The sequence below is a fragment of the Melopsittacus undulatus genome, chromosome 2 (genome assembly GCF_012275295.1).
Source record: "Melopsittacus undulatus isolate bMelUnd1 chromosome 2, bMelUnd1.mat.Z, whole genome shotgun sequence".
Classification (NCBI taxonomy): Eukaryota; Metazoa; Chordata; class Aves; order Psittaciformes; family Psittaculidae; genus Melopsittacus; species Melopsittacus undulatus.
Genome location: NC_047528.1, coordinates 23,605,379 through 23,629,073, shown reverse-complemented (window position 1 = coordinate 23,629,073; position 23,695 = coordinate 23,605,379). Strand labels below are relative to the sequence as shown.

Sequence of the window (23,695 nt, the reverse complement as noted above, 5' to 3'; positions counted from 1 at the left end):
GTTGATAAAATCCTGCAAGTTGGAAAAATTGGGCTTCATATGTTGTCTTCAGAAAATACCTACCTTTTTTCTTTAAAATACAGTCTTCTGTATTTATTTTTTATCTTCATATTTTGACTGCAGCACTGGTTTTGCAGAATTATCCTTCTCCCCACAACTACCTTTTTTTTTTCCTGTGTTTTCTTTATGGTGCTGTTGCTTTGATTCTGGCCAAGGGCCCAATGCCTCTGAGTAGTATCTCTCAAAAGATTTTTTTTTCCTCTCACTCTGTCAAGATTCAAGATTCCTCCCTAATTTCTTCTTTAAATTTATTTTTTGGTCTTTCTTCAAGCACTTCATGTTCTTCTTCCCACTTGCCAACTCAGCTCTGGAAATACAGTCCAAATGTCGTGGCTGCCTTAGATGCTGATGAAGATTATTTCAACTTTGAGAATTTCACCTAATTTTCCTTCTTCTTTCTAGTTTTACTTTCACTGGAAGTAGCTTTTAGCTGAATTAGCACAATGAGATACAAATGGCACAAACTGCCATCTGTATTTGTAGCTGTGGTGAAATACTAATATTAATTCTTATTAAATTTAATATTAATTATTCTTATAAATACTAATATTAATTCTTAAGTGTCTTCCACGATGACTGTCTGACATATATGCTGGGAAGTTCTTCAGTATTAGCTTCAAGAAGCATCACACTACCAAAAACTTCACATCTTGTCTAGACAAAGTGGTTTCTAAAATCCATATTTTCAAAGTTTTATGAGATGGAAACAGACTTTTAAAATACACTAGCAGTGATGACAGGTAGCTGGTTTGAGGTTTACTCAGAGTTCCTTCATTTTTCTGGTGTTCAGTCAGGATTTGGGCAAAAATTTGATACCAGCCTGTTTATGATTATAATAAAAAGTGGCAGGGGTTGATTATAATAAAAAGTGGCAGGGGTTGGTATGTAGCATCATCACAGACATGTTGGCATGCCAGAAATTGACAACAAGGGCTCTGAACAAACAGGTTGTCAAGTGCTGGACATGTTACAAAAGCAGCAGCAGGTGGGAATGGTTTGCAGTAGACTCCTGCCTCTTGGCTGACCAACTAATCCACGACAAATGGTTCTGAATTACTGATATGTTCAACTGCCATTATGGGGGATATTGTCACAGTACCCATAGTTTGTAGCTCCAAGGAAACTGTTCTACTCCTCCATCTTCCTCCTCTATAAATGATGCTCCTTGATTTTCCCTAAATTTTTCAGTCATTTCACAAGCAATATTGTTCATATGTCATGGTCATTTTATTGCAGGGAGGGGATCTTTTTGATGCTATTACTTCCACCAACAAATATACAGAGAGAGATGCCAGTGGGATGCTTTACAATCTGGCCAGCGCCATCAAATATCTTCACAGCCTGAACATTGTCCACAGGGATATTAAGCCAGAGAATCTACTGGTAAGTGAAGGTTCAACTTTTGGCATTGTTGATAACTTGGGAATGTGTGAGAGAAGGTCTGCGCTTCTCTATCCTTCCACACACCTGTCAAGTTTTTTCAATCTTTTAAGTCATTGGTCCTGTTTTTAACCTTAGCTTTGTAAGCGCTCCTAAGAATAACAGCTATCACAAGAAGTACAGTAAGATAAGCTGGCATGTCTGGATTGTTCCCCAGGACACAGCAGCAAAATTGTTCCAGTGGTCAATAGAAGTGACATTTTAGTAAGCTGCAGTACAATTTCAAGCTTCTCATAAACAAAGAGGTATTCTGTCCTCAACAGACTACTCTGTACTTCTGCAGCTGCCTATGTAGTTAGCAGCAGTTCAGTTTTACAGACATTGTGGGTATAAATGTTGTACCCTAATCATGAAGTACATCAGAGCACAACCAGGAAGAAACTTCAATGTTCTTCCTTTCCTTGCTGCATCTTTCAAATTGTCCCATAGCACTTTGTATTAAGCCACTTTCTAAAATAGACAGCCTAAATCTTCATTTTCCTGGCTGAATCTGTATAAACCCTATCCACTGAAGACAGTGAAAAACATACCCTGACAACAAGTCCTTGTCCTGAGAATTTTCATTCTTGAATGCAGCAATTGTGTTGTCCAATTGACAGTTTTATTTCTTCTGATTATTTCACTGTTCTCTGAGTTTTCCCAAATTTGCTGACATGTTCTAGTAGCAAATTGTCCCAGTTCTCCATATATTCTGTGACCATAAAACAGTGCTTGAGATACCTAGATCATCAGTTTTCTCAGTTCTGTGCTCTCTGGCGTGGCTTCATGCATTTAGTCCTGTTTGACACTGAAGAAGTTTTATGGGGAAGTTGACTCAAGTTGATCTTACTGAATTTCCAGGGAGGGGGATTTTTACAGTTGAGGTTCCTCTAGTGGCAGGTGCCTTTATAGTTCTGCGTGAGGAAGCAGCCTGCCCTCATTTTCCAGAAACTGCTAAAAACATGTCAGGTCAAAGTTTGGCTAAACACTAACGACTGATACTGCTTTCCCAGTCCTTTTGCTGGTGTTCACAGGTAACTGCATGCAGAGAATTCATGAATGCTGTGACATGGTCTGGGGCAAAGCTTGCCTTTCTGCTATCTTGACATGTTTCTCAAGTTTGAAAACAGCAGAGTTAAGCTTTTGAGGGAAGAGGGAAAGGTAGGCAGGAGGTGGAGGCAATAGGGAGTGTATTCTACAACCAGGAATGATCAGACTGTTTGCATTGTATCTTGATTTGATTCTGAGTGATTTTTCCAGTGCTGTGCACACGTAAATGTCCTACATCAATATTCATAGTGAGCAGTGAGGATGCAGCACTTCTTGCAGCATCCTAACTCTTAAAAGTCAGTGTTTGAATATTAATTCTCTAAGATTTATCATGTCCTTGAAATAAATAAATGCTGGTTTAGAAGTATGTTTTGGAAACAGCCTCATGTGAGTTCTGACCCTGTCTTGGAGGTTGGCTGTCTATGGCCTTAGTGTCTCTTGAACTTTCTATTTTTGAGTTCTTGTCTGTCACATGGGATGCATAGTTTCTTCTATCACAAGATTGCAATTAAGGTTATATCAATGGCATTTACAGAACACTTGCATAATGCCATATGGGTCTTCATCTTTCTGGTGATAAAGACTTTCTAATTACCCTCTCTGGCCTGCCTTTTGCTTGCAGGTTTATAACCTTTCACCTAAGTGGTCATAGCAGTATGTTTCCCTTGTTCTTGTACTGTTGCTTTCATGCCGTTACTATCATGGTCTGACACCTGCAAACTCCAGTAGTGTTACAGCAAGTTCTCCTGGCCACCAGTGTGAGAATCAGCCCTTTTTCCCCTGCCCTTATTGTACTCACAAGTTGTAGCTTTAGGTTTAGAGCAGCGTATAATGGACCTGCCCAGAGCAGAACAACTGGAGGGAGGAGGAGAGAGCAGCACCTTCCTCTTTCTCTACTTTGTTTTTAATTTTTCCCCAAAAATAACAGTCATGCTTAGAACTGATCTGTGCCATCAGCTACAGACCCTGCTGATAAACCTTTGTGTGTTTGAACCTCTCTCAACATCCTATGTGCAATACCAGTAATAATAATTATTATCTTCAAAATATGCAAAGCCCACCTAACAGTTAACTGTCTAAGAGTACGCTGAATACCTGTGATATTTTAGCTTTTTTTTTTCTCTAGAGAGTGTCTTCCGTGTTTGAATTGGAACATTTTTCATAATTGCTGCTATTTAGCACGTTTATTTTGTCAAGTCAGGGGATGTCTTTATAGCCATATAATAAACCCTAGAGAACGACTTCTCTGACTGTTGCCATCTGCACTGATCACAAGAGCAGCTCAGAAAATACTGACAGTCTTTATAGTAATAGGATACATATGGTGGCACACAATTACGTGTGGCTGCATTCAATTAGTGTTGTACAATTACACAGTTTTATTGCTTAGTTAAAACAGTGAAAGCACTACATAGTGGGTAATTTGCACTAATCCCCATTTCTTTAATTGCCCTTCAGTATTTAAATGCAGTGGAACATATATAGCATTTGTTCTGAATAACATGAGTGTTAAGCTATCTTTCACATTCCTTGACTGGCAAATAACATACCACCACTTCACATTGGGCTCCTTTTTATATGGAGTTATAACAGGGTGAGGAAAAGTTACTTTCTTCAATTTAACAAGTCAGCTGAAGTAGTTTTCCAAGGAAAGTAATTCCTAGAAACAGATGGGGCAAAATACTAGAAAATGCACAGTATCAAATCTTCTGCATTGGTAAATATTGCCAAGCAAGCTTCTTCCCCAATTACTTTCTAGGATATATGGGTCATACAAGGTGAGGTCTGTTGAAGAAACTTACGAACGTTCACTAGGCTAACACAACTCAGAGGGTTTTGTAAGAGATAACTGCATGAAATAGAAGATGCTGATTAGACTTGATTCAGCTCTTCATGTCTAAATACACACTCCACATTTTTCAGCAAGTGAATATTTAAAGCTGTAGTCTCTAGCCTTTAATTAAAACTGTTGTTGAGATTAGATTTATTACTGCCATTTCAGAGAGCACTTTCTTTAGTTTCAGGAACCAGATGTATTTAACAATCTGTGTTTTTAATAAAACAATAATTGCTTTTTTTTTCCCCAGTGCTTTTCTATGAGCCTATCTTTTTTTTTTTCTGACTTTGCGGTAACAGAGAAATGGGAATCCATATGAAATTGCTGGTCCTCTTAAAGATCCCGTTGTATTATTAGAAATAACATAAGGAAAGGAGAGGGATTTTGTTTATTCTGAATATCTGCTTAAGGCTCTATCAGCTGGTAGCAGGGATTCAGGACAGAGAGGGGTTTTCTCTTTAGACATGACTAACATTAACAAAGGACAAACTGGGCTGTAAAATATATAACATTATTATTAGCTAAAGAAGATCTGTAGCAAACAGTGGTGAAATTTTATTTTTCACCAAGTAAACATTCACATTGACAAAGTAAACTGTTCAAGGATTCATTGTGGAAGTAATTGTGCTTTTGTAAGGAAATATATAGGATTTTTCTCTGCAAGTAGATGTAGATAAATGTGGTTTCTGATGTAAGAGTAGCTGGTCAAAGGGGTATGATTTTGGCTTTGATTGTGAAGTATGATATCTTCTATTTTTGTGTAGTTGTTTACTGCTAATTGTTGTCAGGATTGGTGAGCCAGACTGCATGGAGCTTTGATTTGGGTTGCAAAATAATAAAGTGCCTCCTGTAAACTGTTTCCATTTTTTAAGGTGCTGTTGTGATAAACAGAATTAACATGCACCATAAACAATTTCAAACTGGGAAGCAAGAACCCGAACAAGCAGCTAGATTAGGGAAAGACTCATAGCTTAATGTTTTAATTTAGATACTTCTTTATTTTAAACATTTTTGGTAGTTTTCTAGTGTTTGCAAGTTAGATGTTGTTATTTTGCATTAAGCCAGCTTTTAAAATGTGTGTTTTTTCTGATGGTTCTAGATTTTTTCTTGTGACTATACCTTAATCTCCCCTTGCACCCATAAAACCCCAGAAGATCATGTTTTATGACAGGATTTTCAAGTATGCTCATCAGCAGCCCAACCTAGGGACTATTCATTAGGGACTGTAGTGACAGGACAAGGGGTAATGGGTTGAAACTTAAACAGCAGAAGTTTAGACTGGATATAAGGAAGAAATTCTTTACTGTTAGAATGGTGAGGTACTGGAATGGGTTGTCCAGGGAGGTTGTGAATGCTCCATCCCTGGCAGTGTTCAAGACCAGGTTGGATGAAGCCTTGGGTGGCATGCTTTAGTGTGAGGCAGGGGGGTTGGAACTAGATGATCTTGAGGTCCTTTCCAATCCTAACTATTCTATTATTCTATGATTCTATGATAATGATGGTAATATGCCACTAAGACACTGATTGGTGTTTAACAGTCGTCCAAGGAAAGGACAGTGTTTCCAGATGAAACACTCCAGCCAGGCTTGTCTTGTGACTTCAGTACACAGGAAGGAGTCTGTTGCTGCTATCAGTGCAGTCACTGTTGTATTATCTCAGAAGCTGAAAATCCTGTGTAAGCCTTTAAGCTCTGTGCAAGTAAAATTAATAAACTCAAAAACCCTGCACTGTGAATTGCTGTCAGTGGGGAGTTAACCCGGGAATGTCACTGCTGGAAGGTCAGACCTTTGTTTCTGGGTTCTAGCTTCTAGCTAGCTGTGTCCTTTGTTGTCCAGGTAAAAACGCAAGTCTTTCCCAAACACCCTGAGTGCATTCAAGGGAAGATGTCCAAATACCAAATTTCCAAAGCATACAGAGAAGTATGTTGTAGGTTAGGAGGAGAAAAAAGACTGTAAATTAGAAGGCAATTAGTAAATGATACAATAGTTACCTTAATAGTATTGTGTTAAACCTTTGAATTTTCCTCCTGATTTAGGTTTATGAGCACCAAGATGGAAGCAAGTCCCTGAAGCTAGGAGACTTTGGCCTAGCAACAATTGTGGATGGACCTCTATATACAGTCTGTGGGACCCCAACATATGTAGCTCCAGAAATCATTGCAGAAACTGGGTAAATCACTTCTAGTGATGATTCATTAATGTATACGCAGTGGAGTATGTTCTCACCAATAAGCCAGGCAGGAGATCTTGCAATTAAGAATTTTATGCTGCCTTTGCTTGAATATGATGCAGAATCGTGTCTTAGAGAACAATTTATCTGTGAGGAACCTCTGGAGGCTATCTTGTCCAAACCGTCTCAGAGCAGGGCCAACTTTGGAGTTATATCAGGTTCCTCTGCCAGTTGTTGGCCTCAGACTTCTCAGCTTAACACTGAGTTACTAACTAACCACTTACAGATACAGTAGAAGTAATTCTTAAGTTATCATTCACTTAATTTGATTTCATTATCATGCACTGTCATCTTCTGATTTGTTCCACAGAATAGGTGCCTGCTAACTTGAACAGCCTTTGTCACCTTTGTAGGCTTCATATTAGGTAAAGGTAGGCATCACTGTCTAACTCGAGGATACAGTACAATGGCTTCTCTACACTCCTACATTCTGATCTAACATATTTTAAAGTTATAAATGTAAAAAAAGATCTTAAAGTGGAATTAGGATAGACAGGTAGGACCTAGAGAAAGTTAAGAATATATAAGAAATTATTAATAATTTTGAAAATGTTTCCTCTGTTCTTGTACTGTATTTCATAGGATTAGAATGTCTCTAACCATGTCTCTCACACTTCTAGATATGGCTTGAAGGTGGACATCTGGGCAGCGGGTGTGATTACTTACATCCTGCTCTGTGGGTTTCCTCCATTCCGTGGGTATGGACTGATCTATTCAACCATTCTTATTCTGTGAATTGGTCCCTGTGCTGCTTTTGCATTAAGCACAGAGATTCCCACTGGAAACAGTTTCTCTACTTGTAGGTTTTTTTTCCTCTGTTCTGCACAGTAATTTACACAAACCCCATAAATGCCTGTGATTTTACTGTAAAATCTGTGTCTTGGGTTTGTTTAGTTTAAACTTCATTGCATTATAAAACAAGAGCCTTCATTACAGGTTCTGTGTGCCTTTGCCTGATGTTTAAAATACACACTGAAACAATCATCTTCTTTCATGGACCAAATACAACATATTTTGTAGTTGGTAAAAGGTAATTAAAATGTAAGACACTTAAAAAAGACACGAAATCTTTCCTGCCCATCAAAACAATTGCAAAGTCACTGACAATCCTGAAGACAAGCAGGTTATCTCAGAAAAAATGTACCAAATGCATTTTGTTTTACTTCACCTTTCACACCCATGCTTGTATACCTGGCAGGAATTAACAGCTTCCAAAACCATACTAAGTGATCATCAGTTAAAAGCAATTTCAAGAAGCCTATTGAAACCATCTCTGGAAATAATTTCTTTGTGGGTTTTTTTGTTGGTTTTGTGTGGTTTTTACTTTATAGAAGTGGAGATGACCAAGAAGTGCTTTTTGACCAGATTTTGATGGGACAAGTGGATTTTCCATCTCCATATTGGGACAATGTTTCTGATTCTGCAAAGGTGGGTTTTATAGTAGATGATACTTTCTTTTCCAGTATTATTCCCAGTGCCACTATCTAATTCATGGTGTTTTCTCACAGTGCTGTATTTGACATGTTTCATACATGTCCTGCTACACCTATAAATTCCTCTAGATCACCAGGTGTGATGTTTGATCACTCTGTCTGTTGGACTCTGGAGGTTCTGAAATGGACCCCATCTCTATACGATGTCTCACACAACAGAGACACCAGCAACCCTTACTGATCAAGAAAATTTCAAAGCAACTTCTTACAGAATTACGCTTCTTAGCTTGAAAACTCCCTGGGACTGCGCTTTATATGTATTTATGATGGGGACCAGGTACCAACCTGGAGCATTCAAATATTATATAATAATGTTATAGGGAGGCTAGTTTCTAGGGATCTGGCATTTGCTATAGTTATATGTATACATCTATATATATAGAGAGATAATATATATGTGTATGTAATTAAAAAAACAAAACCATAAAACAATTTCTATTTATATATAATATTTATATAATTACCACATCACTGTGTTGTAGCAGGCTCTATTTCATAGCAACATGAATGAGAACTCTGCAAGTCCTTTGCAAGCATTCTGCTATGAAACTTCTTCTTTTGAATAGCTCAGTCTAAAATTTCTGGTTTGAAGCATTAACCTATTTATTTAACTTCTCCTTGTCACTAATTTGTCACTTGTCACTATTTAACTTCACTTATCACTATTAACTTTCGGTTTTGGTGATACCCCTTTATGCTGCCATCCTGTTTTCTGAGCAATCCACTCAGTGGTTAAATTACATATATATTTATTTACATGCTAGTTGAAAACTAGGTAATTTCAGAAGAAATCAAAAATGAAAAATGGTTTTAAGTGGATTTTTTAATGTTTTGTATGCCATTTATACAAGAGCTTGAAGCAAAATTCTAGGTTTGCTGGCTTTTTCCTACAGAGGAATTAGCTTAATGGGAGGCTAACCTAATTTCATGCAACCATCTGTTTTGTACATTATGTACTAAGTGCTTTTCTCTTAAACAGTGGCTACAGAACTGTAACTCAGAACTGTCTTCCAGTTTTTCAAGATACTGTTAGATATTGATTTAAAAGTTCAGCAGTTCATAGTTGTTCTTTTTTTTTTAATAATCTTAACATATTTCGGCAGTTGGCAGTTCAGTCTCTCCTTGAGAATCAGCTGAAAAGAACTTTAGTGAATTAAATGTTGAATTGTTCTGTAAAAGAGTTTCTTAAACTTAACCCAGTATTCCACTTCTCAGGAACTTATCACGATGATGCTTCAAGTAGATGTAGATTTGCGATTCTCAGCCTTGCAAGTTCTTGAGCATCCATGGGTTAATGTAAGTATTTTCAGGCTTGTAGATGCTACTCGTAATTTGGCACCTTTGAGCTCTTTTCTATCAGGTCTTTTCTATGCCCTTTTGGTGCCAGCACATTCTAAAAATGTTTCAGATTTAATTGGAAATAAGCTGTGTTCCTGTCTGGTTTAGTATATCACGCATACCTTAGAGTATTCAGTATTTTATGCATGCTCAACTACATTTTCTCTGAAATATTTTGGGCCAGGTTTTCAACAAACCTCAACCACTCGTGAGAAATTTATACATCCAACAATCATCTTATGGATTCATTGTCACATTTTGCTATCCTAAAACCAGATGGACACAAAAATCTGGACAGTTATGATTAAGAGATGCTGAAATATAGTCCATAGTGTTAAGACTTCTTGAGCCAGCATGAAACAAGGAAACCTTTAAAATCATATTTAGCTTCTGATATTGAAATATACATATATTTATATGCAGCTGTATCCATTTAATTTGAGTTACCATGAAATACCTATGTATGTGTTGTGGCTTGTCTCTAAGCTACGGGACATTTGCCATAAAAGTGGTAATCAGTGATGTGGAGTATGGATAAATATGGCAGAAAATAAACAGATTTCTCTTTAATTAATGTTGAGACAAGGACACTACTTAATATTTTTTTAATTATTTCATACTATTTAATATGCCTTAAAATATTTGTATGACAAAAAAGGAAAGATTGGAGAAAATTGAGATTCAAATTCAGAAAGGAAGATGGAGGAAAAAAATACATTGGAATGAGCAGATTAAAAAAAAAAAAGGAGGAAGAAAGCTGCTTCATTTTGTTGGTTGCAAGTTTGAATATGCAGTACTCCCTGGAATTCTATTTGGTCCCCCAGCTGCTGTATCCAAAATGTTTTTCTCACTAAAACACTATCCTAAAAATTCAAATGTACAGTAACTTCAAATATTAATTTTTTAATATTTTTTTATTGAAAGTGTCCTCCATATAGCCCAGAATTGTGGTCATCGCTTAAGTGTTCACCAAGTATATCCTTTAATCTTGAAAGCTCCCTTCTTGCCCAAACTTTTCTCTGAAATTGTAAATGCTGTTATCATGCAGAGTACGTCTACAGTGTATGAAGAATGCAAGGATCCAGGGCAATGTTTGATGAAGATCTCTTCATTTTTAAGATGACATTCTAGCAGCTGAAATATTAACTTTCCTCAGTGCCAGGTGTTGTCCTTGGACACAGTGTTCTGTCACAGTTTATAATGACTTTTAGTGACTGAGGTGTCTCTCTCTCCACTGGATGAGGGCAGGTGGGTATTTCTGGAGTGCTGCTGAGGAAGAGATGGAAGTGACTGGTCAGAAGCTGCAGAGAGGCCAGGTCACCTGCAGTAACAGTCTGCATACTGCTGCTGAGGTTACTGAAACATCACGTGTTTACACCACATGAGGATTTGATCACTTCCCTTCCTCTTTTTCTGAAAAATATATTGGAACTGTTAATGCTTCCCCCAGACAACATTTTTTTTTCATTTTTTTTTTAGGGTTCAGCTATACCACAGTGTATTTTAGGATGACTTTTTAGAGAGATGTATGAAGAAGAGGTGTGGCTCTTTGTCAGTAGCATAATGGTGATGGTGTACAGGTGACGTGAAGGTCTGCTCTCTGCCCTCACTAGTGCCTGCTGATGGGGAAGGATGGGGAAAGGGGTTGGAGACTAAAACTTTTTAACACTCCAGAGCTCCACTAACCAAACCCAAACTCTGATTACTGAAGAACCCTGCCAACTTCCTGGGTTTCTGTTCAACAGGTTAAAACATGGAGCCGTTTGCCAGAGGATGCTATAGAGTCCAAGTATAAATGGGTTTCAAAAGGGAGTTTGATACATTTTTAGAAAATGAGCCCATTGGTTCCTACTAAATGCAGGGGTCTGGATACAACTCTTGGCTCACAAAGTTCGCGTTTGATTGGCAGAAACTGGAGTATATACCAGGGAAATTTAAAGATCTACTTGTCTTCATTAAATGTACTATTTCATGAACAGACAATGCACAGTTGGAAGCAAAATACTGTGTTCAGTTCACCTTTGGTCTAACTCTGTTACAGTTTTTCTAGTTTTAGGCTGATTATAATTCTTTGCAATCAAAATCTGTAGCAGTTCTGTCCATAAAAAAGCAAAACTATTCTGTGATGGTATTGTAATTTCTTCTTTTCTGTCCAAAATTTTGTAATTTCTCCTTTCCTGCTTTTAGCAACTGAGATGAATCAGTATTTTGCCTTCAACAATATGCTAATAATAGTTTGTAACCCAGATCAAAACCTCTTTTGAATTCTCTTACATATCCTCCAGATATTTTTTTCTGGAATGAGAAAGGGCGGCAGTGGGACCAGTTCAGGATGGTGCTTGAGCACATTCCAAACATCACTCCTGTTTCAGGACGTCACACATGGAAGTGCTTAATATGAAGCATAAAATTAACTAGATGGCACTAGGATTCTAGTTCACTTGAGGAGAAATAAGAACAAGGTTGAGTTGAAATAGGTGCTTGAGCGCTTTCTTGGAAAAAGGACTGTTGTGTTTTAAACCCAACCACAGAGCTCATTCACGCACCCCCCCTTTTGTCCCCCAACTCCTGGAGAGCTGGGGAGGAGAATCCAAAGAATGTAGCTCCCATGTGTTGAGATAAGAACAGTTTAATAACTAAGATATAACACAAATCACTACTGCTACTACCAATAATAATAATAATAATGATAAAGGAAATAACAAGCGAAGAGAATACAACACCTCACCACCTGCTGACTGATAACTCACCCTACCCTGCCAAACTGAGCACCGACCGATACATCCTCCAAATCCCCAGAGCTCCAGCCCTTCCGGATAACTCTCAGTTACATCCTGGCCATGATGTGCTATGGTATGGAATACCTCTTTGGCTACCTTGGATCAGGTGTCCTGTCTCTCCTTCCTCCCAGCCTCCCCTCCTCCCTGGCAGAGCATGAGGCTCAGAAAGTCCTTGGCCAGAGTAAACATCTGAGCAGTAAATAAAAACATAGATGTTGTCAGCACCATTCCCAGGCCAAAAATCAAAACACAGTGCTGCACCAGCTACCAAGAAGGAGAAAACATGACTGCTACTGCTGAACCCAGGACAAGCACTCTTCCTGGAAGTGGGTCTGGGAAGTACATAGTAGGAGGGACAGCCTGCTAGTGTACAGAGACAGAATGATTTGATGCTGGTATCGTAACACTGGTGTTAAATACGACATCTCATCCCCAGACCATCACCTGCTTGACCAGCTGCAATTCTGTCACACAGCTTCTTTGTACCTCATTTGCCCAGCTTCAGCACAAGGAATTAATGCACTCATCCCTGTTTACAAATGGATCTGTGATCTATGTGTTGTAATTACCTGAGTGATTATCTGCAACTTCTATAAAATACTGTTTCTGAGAAGAAATGGCAAAAGGGTTTTCACCTAACAGTTGATTTTCCCAGATAACATTTAAATACTTTTCCATGGCACTAAATGCTGGACTTTACTTTCTCTTTTCTTATTGCAGTTTGGAACCTATTCATAAAGTGTTAAACTTGCAGCTAAAATACTGGATAGGAGAGCTGGCTTGAAAAAAAGTCATGTGTTTTCTTCAGCAATTTTAAGGAACATTTTCTCTCTTTGATCAAACCTTTGATAGAAGTGTTGTAACTGCTTACACTGTATAAAACCATTTTGTAGATTGTAAATAACCATTCTGCTTTATAGCTGCTTACTATGTGATTACTTGGTAAACTGCTGAGATTCCTGGAATGTTCTTTGACAGTTTCAGTAGGAGCCAACCCTCATTTCAGTTTCAGTTTTTGCTATAAAAATAGCTGGAATCCTCTTGGAAACTGCAAAACTTGTTCTGGGCAGAGAGAGACCAGTAAAGCAGTTCCTATGTCAATAATACCCCAGCTGTTTTCAATTCAAAAAACAAAACCTGAAAAGATGTTGGCTGCATGCCACTACCACAGATGGCGATCTTGAATTTTAAATGCAATTCAGCAACAGTTCCTTGCCCCCTCCATTTAGTTTATTTGGGTTTGTCTGTCCTATGCAGTACACTTAGACCTGGAAACATATCCATCAGCTTATGCTTCCCCTACAGGGACCCCAGCTCTTTCCTTTACCTGCTCAAATTCTTTGCAAAACCAGAGTAATAAAAAAGTCTGGAAGCCTGAGGTCTGTATTTTAAGCATTGATGATATTGATAACTTGAATTATACTATACAAGTTACAAGACAAGCCTATTCTCTTTGTGTTATATAAAGTAATAAATATTTCCTTATACAGCAGTGAATGCTGAAAAGAGTGGATTGCATTCTGTAAATCCTTCTCTGTTAAAATAATCAATATAAAATGTGGTGTGCTGTTGCTGGAGGAAGAAGATGGCACATACCAGCCTAAAAAGAATTAGCAGAATTGGAACTTTTACATGTTTCCTTAACCGTGTCTGCCTTGGAAATTTGTGCGCAAAAGAAATTAATAACCAGGCAGTAAGTAGTACTAAGCTGAACATTTGTGATGAAGGCAATTTAAAAAGACATTTCTTATTTGGCAGCTGCAATACCTTTGGTTACGCCCTAGGACACTGCCTAAAGAAAAATACCCTATAATCCTTGAAGGAAACAGAGTCCAAAAGGTTTTCCAGCACTTCTATTTGTTCTAGTTTTCTGCTGTTATTTATATAATGACCTATTCATCTGATGCTTTTAGACCTGAAAAGTAAAGCTCTTGTGACAGGCTTGTGAAATGGATCTGAGTGCTTCAGGGCAGTAGGAATTTGGGAATCCTGAACTTTGTTCTGTCTTTTCAACACTTCTTTCTGTTTTTAAGTGTCAGTGCCTCCTACCATAGAAAACAATGCAAATATGAAAACAGTGTTTATTAATGACTCGAATGATTCCAAGACCCTCTGCCCCCTCCACCACCGCTTTTTTTTTTTTTTCCCTTGGAAATAGACCAGGAAAGGTATTCTATGGAAGTCGATTAAAAAAAAAATATCTTAAGATCCCAAGCAGTTTACACTGTCTAGGTCAAAACTCAAATTCTGGACCAGAGTTCTGAAACTGTAAATGTTTTTTGACTGCTCAACATCTGAGACGTACTCAGGAGAGCAGTTCTTTAAGAGCATCAGCAGTCAACATTTTCTGAAGCTCATGACCCTTTAAAGTTCCCAGTGTTAAGCAACAAAAATCATTAGTCAGCTTTAAAAGATCTTGTCCCAACTGCTGAGATGAAGCTGAGATAAAATTCTGTGTTCCTAACCCAATGCAAGAAGTATTTCCTATGGTAAAAGGTTGAAATAGGGAAAAGGAACAATTAAACTCTTTGGGGTCTGACATCCTTCTCATTACAGCAATCTGATGAAATTCTTGTCAGCAGTGTTTAGTCTGTTCTCCAATTCTACAGCTTAACCTGCTGATTCTGGTGGATCTGATGGGTTTTTTTTCACTTCTTGCCTTTTAAGGTGCAGAGCAGCTTGTTTTGTATGTAGTTAAACAACTTATTTCTCATCCTCAGTATCTTTTATTGCTGGCTGAAGTGATTCCGGAGCCAGCAAATATATATTAACTTGTTTATAAAGCATGTTAGAATTAAAAATAGTGAACTACTAAACATCATGTAGTACTAACAGTAGTAAGAAAATTTAATAACAGTACAGTAATTCCTATATATCCCTATGCTGTATCTTAAATTGAGCTGGAAGATACTTAATTTAAAAGCTGGAGCCCAAACTATGTGTTTCTGGTGCATTGCCACTGGAACTGTGGGTGTGGTGCTTCACCAATAATATATTACCACAGTCTTTGTAAACATTGTCTTCTCCGTAATTTAGTCTTTCGACAAGATGACATGAATGTCTGGCAGGCTTTCATGTCAAGAAAGCCAAGGGAATGATTTTTTATTTATTTATTTCACCCCCTCTGATGAAGAAGAGTTCACTTTACAGACTATCTTTCTTCTGGGAAAGGCAAGGTCAGCAGAAAGCAGGTTATTTTTAGGGGTCATATACCACTGAGCCAAGACTCCCCAGTGCTAGACAATAATCGGCTACTGGGTTGTATTGTTTTGTGTTTTGCAGCTGTGTGCACTTGACCATATTTTGCCAGCTGGGACATTTTGTTAAGGGGTGAATGAGGGATCTCTAAACACAAGCTCCCCAAGCTAAATAAATAACAAACCCTAACCAACCTCCCTAAAATTCCCATATGCTCACTGAACTCATGATTTACTGCAGCAACTCTGTAACTCTTTAAGCGCACTCAGAAGTGCTGCAAAGACAGAAAAAGAAGTCAATCATCTCTCTGTACTCTGATCTTGTCTCTTGTTTGCCTGCATTCTGCTAGGATTTTGCTTAAGTGGAATGTAAGAACTTTTTAATCTGTTAGTTGCTACATACACCATGCCATACCAGCTTGGGATGACCATTGTGGATGGCCAGTGATCTGATATCCTGCATATTCTTCCTATTCTGCATTTTGTTGCCTATTCTACCTATTCTGTATACTGTTGCCAGAGATCCTGCATATGGAGATGTCTTAGCTCATTGCAGGGGTTGGACTAGATGACCTTTGAAAGTACCTTCCAATCCAAACTATCCTACAACTCCTATCCTATGATATTCTGCTCCAGGGACGTCTCACCAAGCAGTGGGTTTTTGCACTTTTCAGGCATAAGGCTCTTAGCAACAATTTCTAAAAAAACCCTTTCTTCTCCTGGGCTTGAATTCAACCCACTGACTTACACAGAACTGCAAACTCCCTTCTTTCTGCTAGGATTTTGCTTCAGCATTGAGGATGCCTGCATGGCTCAGTGCAGATAGACAGTTTTGCTTTGCAAAGAGGGGTGTTTCAGCTGGGAGGAGGCACCTTCTGGCCCAGCTGCTTGTCTTCTGGGCTGGAACTCTCACACAGCCGCTCGCCTGGCGTGCACAACAGCAGAGCATGTGTCTGCCTCTGGTCATGCAGTTGTGTGCCTACTTTCACCTTAGCTCAAGTTGAGAACATATGTCTTTCAGCAAGGAAGAAGGGGCCACCCACAGCTGGCTCCGGCCCTTCTCAGCTTTCCCAGGCAGTCTGTACCTCTGATTGTCCTGTACTTCAGCCATTGCATGTCTCAGCTTCCCTGGGTTTCATCACCCTAGAACTCCCTGAGCTATGGCCGCAATATTCATCAACCATAGAGTCCCTGAGTTTGTAACCTTGTGATGAGACAAGGACCTTATTGGTGTCTCTGGGGGCTTTTGGAGGTTCTTTTCTGCATCCTACCAAAACAGGGCCTATGGTTTCTCTAATCTCTTGGGCGCTTTCTACTTTTGAGGTCATTGCCTTTAAATTTATGTGGTGAGTAACTAGAATCATAAACATCTCCCAGCTTATCAAAGCTTCAAGCTTTGAAATATTAATGAACCTAAAAATAACTGGGCAGTGGTAGTTGTGGTAGAAAGAATAAAATATTGAACAACTATTATTAATTAGCATTACTTAAAGTTTGAGAGGAAGGTACTGGATAATTTTTTTTTAAAAAGAGAGGCTGGTTTGTGCCATTATATGATGTTATCTTATAAATACCTTAGATATGAAGACAAAGATTAGAGACAAAGATTAACACATATTTCATTAATAACTTTTTGTAAACTTTTCTTCATTGACAGGTGCTGTCAGAATCACCTCACAATTCCTTTATTTCACCTTTTCTCTCTGAAGTTTTATCTTGCTTTACTTCTCTGCAGGATGATGGCCTTCCAGAGAATGAACATCAGCTCTCAGTAGCTGGGAAGATAAAGAAGCATTTCAACACAGGCCCTAAACCGAACAGCACAGCAGCTGGAGTTTCTGTCATAGCAGTAAGCATCTGAAATACACAGCCGCAACACTTAAATTTATGTGCCCACAAGACAATGTGTGTCTAGGACATGTCACCAAGAGAAACTGGAGAGGGTTAATCTTTAGATAATTCTAATGTTTAATTAATATAAACATAGTTAGACTGGTATTCTGCACAGTTTCTTCATTGATTCTCCTTGTGAGTCACATTGTTATTTAACAGCTGTAGGAGATACAGTTCTGTACACACACTTCCACATTTTACCAGATCAGTAGACCTAACTCCAATGTAGATTCAACAATTTGATCTATGGGATCATGACATTTTACTTGGCAGCAGAATCATCACATGGATTGAGGCCACACAGAGGTTGTAAAACGACAGCAGAACTTTAAAATGATAATTACTTAAAATTTGTAACAGAAAATCTGTATGGCAGCCTAAGTTTCTCTCCTCTGAAGACATCAAAGAGAGCTATGATTCCTCACTGCTACCTTCATAGCTGATATGACTCTAGCTCTGCAGATTTAGCTGAGCAGCCGCATTTTATTGTACTGCCACATGCAAGGTGCTTCCCTTTATGCATCAGAACTTAATGGGGTAAAGACTTAATGGAGCTCCTTGCTGCCTTCTGTCATGTTGCAGTTCCAGTCTAGGCATTCCAGATTAGAATGTGTCTGAGCTTCTGAAACCAAACTTGACCAGACTTTTGACCAAGCTTTACTGAGGTTTCAATGGCATCCTCAGGGTAGCATGCATCCCATACACTTGTATTTTTTCACCAAAGATGAACACGTGCATTAGATATACATGCACACAGAATATATGCAGTGTATTATGAGATTATTCATACTAATGCCATTGAAAAGTAACACGCACATCCTTCATATTTTTGATACATCTGCCTGTGTTTGTAAGCTTTTCTCTATTACTCATGGTAATGTTAACACTCCAAATAGTCACTGAAAATAAGTGACACGTTAAACATAACCATTTCCATATCAGATTACTCAGTGTTCATTCCCAGCTTCCATAAATTGCAGGTGGTGTGACTGCACATGTACTTTCTTGTACTGTTTCCACTTTCATGTTTCCCAGCTCAGCCCCTCCAGTGGTGAGTTAAATCAGCATGAAGTAAACTCAGCTCAGCACATGCAATCTGGCTCACAGGTGTGAACTGTTTGTGCAGCAAAATGGATATATCTCAAAGTTACTTGGTTTAAGTACTTAAAATTTCAAGCTGTGCCTCTCTCATGTTTTTTCTTTACTCTTTCCAACCCTGAACGTCCTCAACATGGAAGCAAGTTGTTCTTCATGCTTTTCCTAGATTTTCTCAGTCATCAGCTAACATAGCCAGCATTTATTTATTTTCATTTTTAAGCAATAATACTGCAACAGCTCTCCCACAACTAAAACATCACATACCCATTGCTCATCTGAAATGCAGGTATGTTCTGTATAGCCTAGCTGAAACTGTGTACCTTTCGAATGGACTGCCAGCACGCTTGTCCATGAGAATTACTGCTCAGATCCTCCATGCTAATAACTTCAAAGCTTAACAGCAAGAAATGATGCCTTTTTCCTCATCCATCCCTTGCCTCCTTTATGTTTTTAATTTCCCCACCCTCCTTTTTTTTTTCTTTGCCCCAGTTGCTCTGCCAAGGAATTGTTTACAGCAGTTTGACACTTGAGTAATGAAAAAGGCACTGTAGTGAATCTTTCCAATGCAAAACATTATACATTCGGGGGAAAAAATGTGTATGTTTAATTATATTTTTAATGGCTTTTATTTATTTTTTAGTGTTTGGAAATTTAACAGATTAGTGATCATCTCTATGTGTGAACAACATACTCTGGCATGATTAATCCTGCAACTTGGCCTATAAAGTAGAAATTATTAGAATATTTTTACAGAATTTAGGAGTTTGTTTAGCTTGTGTCAATTATTTCCTAAAAACTTACAAGAGATGGGGAAGTATAGACTTCTTCAGTGTTTTGGTAATGGTCCAGAAAGCTGAATAATTTTGATTTTAAAAATAAATTACATTTATTTTCTACAAAGCTAATTTAATAAGTAAAATAAAGCCAAAAGCAAAACAACAAAGCTTTTAATTGTTGTTTCTGCATTTGAAAGCATATTTAATATACAGTTGATATGTATGTCATCAGGTAACATATGGGAATCTTCCTTTAACTGTGCAGTCTTAAATATCATAGAAGTAAACCCTATTAATGAAGACTGTTCTGCATTTAGAATTTTCACAGTATGTACAGATTCTGTAATATATTGATCAGCACTAAAGATGTGCACTAATTATATTTTCAATTAAAACACTGTTTTATTGTGCCTGCCTGTATGTTTACTGTAACTTTTTGAGAGAGTGCTCGTGTATATAATATATAGAGATACTTTCTATATATTACATAACACATCTTTGTCTGTGTGTGTGTGTTTGTGGAAATATGTTAATATGTGGGTATATTTTTATAGTTACTTAATAGTATAAAAGATAAATATTAGCATTATTTTTGAGTTTTATAACTCTGCTTATGCATAGAGATAGCTATTCTGTGGTATTTAGTTCTTAATTCGTCCTCACACTGGTATGATACTATATGCTGTTTTCTTCAGTGGAAATAAGTAACACACCTCAAAGATCTCAAATGTTATTTATCATATGCACCAATTAAAACTATAATATGAAAATTAAGTTTTTAAAGATGTGTTTGTGGTCACTTTGACCTAGAGGAAGTTTGAAGCCATGTGTATTTTACATACATCTGCTGTGGCTACTGCTTCCTTCAGTAATGCCCAAAACCACTGCATTGACTCCTTCAGTCTGATTTGTTGATGTGGCAATCTTCAGTAAAAGTTTTCTCTGACCATTCAGGGCAGAAACATCCTAGAAGTTCTTGTGCATGTGTCCAGACTTCCCATTGTCCAGATTTGAAAGGGTTTGTCAGTTTGGACAAGCTACCATAATGAACATGTTGTGCATGCCTAGCAAAGTAGTTCCTTTGCTAATGTAGCAGAAGATGAATCCTTAAACAAAACTAACTGTACAGCAAAAAGACATAATTAAAAGTTCTGCCAGCATAACTATGTCAGTTGGGAAAAAAAATCCCTTAAACCATCATAGCTTCACCAGCAAAATTTTGATTGGAGAACTAGCTTTTAAAATAGCAAGAGAATTAAGAAGTCCCTAAAAAGCGCTGCTTGCTGATGGAAGAGTATGTAGGAGAAAGATCACTTAATTTACCCTGTTCTTAAACTCTCATCATAATCATTGACTACTGGCCTCTGTAGGACACAGGGGCTGGGCTAGTGCCCTTTTGGTCTGTGTCAGAATGGCCACATATTTGCAGGATCAGGTTTCTCATACAGCTTTCCAATAGGAACAGTATCTTATAGTTTCATGATGCTGTTTATCAAACACTACCTCAGTGAAAACATAAATCCAGGCTTTTACTAAATAGCCTTGTTTTAAATTTGGGGATAGATTTTTTTCCTTCAGTTGTGCAAGGATATCATCCTTTTTGTTTTTCTTTTTTCTTTGGACACAAAAGAATATCCTGTGGCTATACCTTCTGGCCATTTGTGACAGTGGCTAAACCAACCAAGAGCCAAAGTCACTATTTAGGAAAGCTTCTGTGATCCAGAGGTGTGCTGTAATTCCTTGTATGAACCAAGCACTATTTAAATTGAGTCGTTGTCTGAAGTGTTAAAGCTATGTTTGCATGTTGTCACTTTTGTGCATGTTTTTTTGCCATTGTTAAGACGGAGGAAAGACTAATAATAATCTTTTGTCAAGGTTATATGAGGTCTCTGTCTTGGCAATGAGAGTGAACTCCAGCTGGAGAACCAGATGAATTGAGCAGACCAGAAGAGAAAAGCTGCTCAGAAAGTTTGTGTAGCTTTGCGGAGTCCTTGCTGGGCTGTGGACACTGGCATTGGGCCGCTGCCTGCAGTCCAGCAAGGGGAAGGCAGCAGGTGGATCATTGCCCTGTGATCTGCTGATTTTAAAATAAAATTTCAAATTACAAGTGGCATTTTTAGAGGTCATATTTCTTGGGTGGTGTGGAAGACGAGCCGAGCTTAGTCTGTGAGTTTTGCTTGGCTTAAAGATGGAGCACATGCCTCGTCTATCACTTCTCATCTATTGTCTATGTTGTACTGGTATTGTTTGTCCACAGTCAGTTTTCTCATGTTAGGATTTCCACACCGACTAAATTGTTTCAACTCGTGTTAGGAAGCAACTCTGCCTATTTTCTCTATATTACTTTTTAGATACCCGATTTTAGGGCAATATTTTTTGATCTGATTTTCAAGAAAACATCCCTTTTGTGTATTTTCTGTGCAACATACAAGGAAGCCAGTAGATGGCAATAGTAGACCAGTGCACTTAAGCCAACAGAACTAACTAGGTACGAGGTTCTCGTGGTTTTAAACAGGAAACGTTCTTTAAATAATTCTAAATAAGATGAAAGCGTCATTATTTTAACATAATGGAATAAATTATTAAAATCTACACTTGCAGGGGAGTCATCAAGAAAAAAATAAATTTAGAGTTAGCTCCTAGCTACCCTTGAAGTGTTTGGTAACTGGAAATGTGTTGAACTGCTTTTCTGAATTTAGAATTAGAAGCTGTCATCAGTATTGGGAATATATGCCACGCTCTTATTGAAGCACAAAATAGCCTTTTCTCTTCATAGGGCAAAATATGAAAATCATCACAACTAACAATTTTAAAGCAAGCAGAGTGTCTCCCTCAAGATATTTTCCCTTAAAATTTCATTTAACTTGGCTAAATGATGTCTCCACCGTCTGTTAGTGCAGAACAGAAGGGTTAGAGAAAACCACATTTTCTTTGTCCCTATGCACATGATTCTGCTAATGATGAATTAAACTTAAAAGATCTGTATTCTTCAAGGAATAGCAGCAGCACACTTTCCTGGACAACACGTTAAGTTAATTTCCATTTTGACTTTAATTGGTGCAATTTTAAACCAAATAGTTTTGTACTGTTATCTTTTTGAGCATGAGGTGTAAGCTGAAATGATAAACAATGTTATTCATGGCTCTGAGTAGTTCTACTCTCCAAGGTTAACACATTTTTAGAAATGAATTACCATGATTGATGGGGTATCAAAACCTGATTCTTTTCATCGTTACACATTCCATGATTATAAAGCAGTCTAATTTAAGCCTTGTGTAGTCTGTCTTGCCTGCTCCTGTTGCATTTTTAAAAAAGCAACATTAAACCTCTCAGTTTAATTGCAAAAGATAATTTTCCATTACTGGTCTGTGCAACTTAAAAGGGCACTTCCGTCTTTGGAGGTAACAAGATATTTTGTCAGATTTTCAAATGAATGCATAATGCATATTAAGTAACCTATTTCACAAACTCCATTTTAGCTTGAATAAATTGGCTTCTAATTTAGCAAGACTGAATCTAGAGTTAGCATCTTTTTCTTTTATTTCTTTACTTTCTTTTTCGTCTCCAGTAGGTAGCTTTAGGATGTTAGATAAGTGCCTTCTGAAGGTGAAAACAGTAAATATGCACTAAATAAGGAACAGCTTGCTCTGGAGTCTGAATTCTTTAGCCTAACGTCGATCCACTGAGTTGCCCCATTTCTCTCTGCTCAGCTGGACCACGGGTTTACCATCAAGAGATCAGGGTCTTTGGACTACTACCAACAACCAGGAATGTATTGGATAAGGTATGAGATGGTGCAGCACCAACAGTCAGTGTTTCCATGGCAACGTGCTGGCAGTCTCCATTAACCAGTTCCTTCAGTGGATAAACATGCTTTTTGATTTGTTATCCGGTCCATATGCTGCTTTATCAGTTTCATTTTAATCTTGATTGAGATGCCACACCCCTTCATTCCCTTTCTTCACCCATCCCTCACACCCACATTGCCAGCTTTCTCCTCATTGTACATGCTCAGTATCAATTTCCTCTATAATTAAAAGGACAGTGTATATAGAAAATGTACTACATATGCTGAAGTATGCACCCTCCCCCTCCCTATTGCTCGTTAAGGTATGTTTCCCCTATGCTCCTGTTTTGAAACACAGGGAGCAGCAACAGGCTCTCAGCATATATTTTCCTCTTTTTCCATGCAAGTGGAGCTATATACTGTCATTTTAAACCCACTGAACACAATCCTTACCTTAGATCGAACAATGCATTTACATAACACGGGTGGTAGAAACTCTCCCAAATTCAATGAAATACAATGCATTGTATGTGCTGGTAAGCTTGTGTTTCTAACAATGCGTTCTTTCTCTTTTCTTTTTAAACCCCTTCTGATACCTATTTATTTTGATTTTTTTTTTTTAATATTGCATGAGTCTTTTGAATATATTTTTCTTCATTGTGTAACTGTGCCAGGGTTGTTGTTAGATGGCTTGACCTATATGACAAAATGGGACTCTGGGTGGGAGGGGTTTATTCT

At 37.9% G+C, this 23,695-nt stretch overlaps 1 protein-coding gene across 2 annotated transcripts in view; it reads left to right on the top strand.

Moving 5' to 3' along the window:
- DCLK1 (doublecortin like kinase 1) overlaps positions 1-23,695 on the top strand; it is a 246,013-nt gene that overhangs the window by 213,602 nt on the left and 8,716 nt on the right. For both annotated transcript variants that reach the window (XM_034060074.1, XM_034060073.1), the window contains 6 exons: positions 1,297-1,443; positions 6,402-6,535; positions 7,216-7,293; positions 7,927-8,023; positions 9,304-9,384; positions 17,139-17,252. In XM_034060074.1, coding sequence (XP_033915965.1) covers positions 1,297-1,443; positions 6,402-6,535; positions 7,216-7,293; positions 7,927-8,023; positions 9,304-9,384; positions 17,139-17,252 — 651 coding nt within the window. The remainder of the gene's footprint in view (positions 1-1,296; positions 1,444-6,401; positions 6,536-7,215; positions 7,294-7,926; positions 8,024-9,303; positions 9,385-17,138; positions 17,253-23,695) is intronic.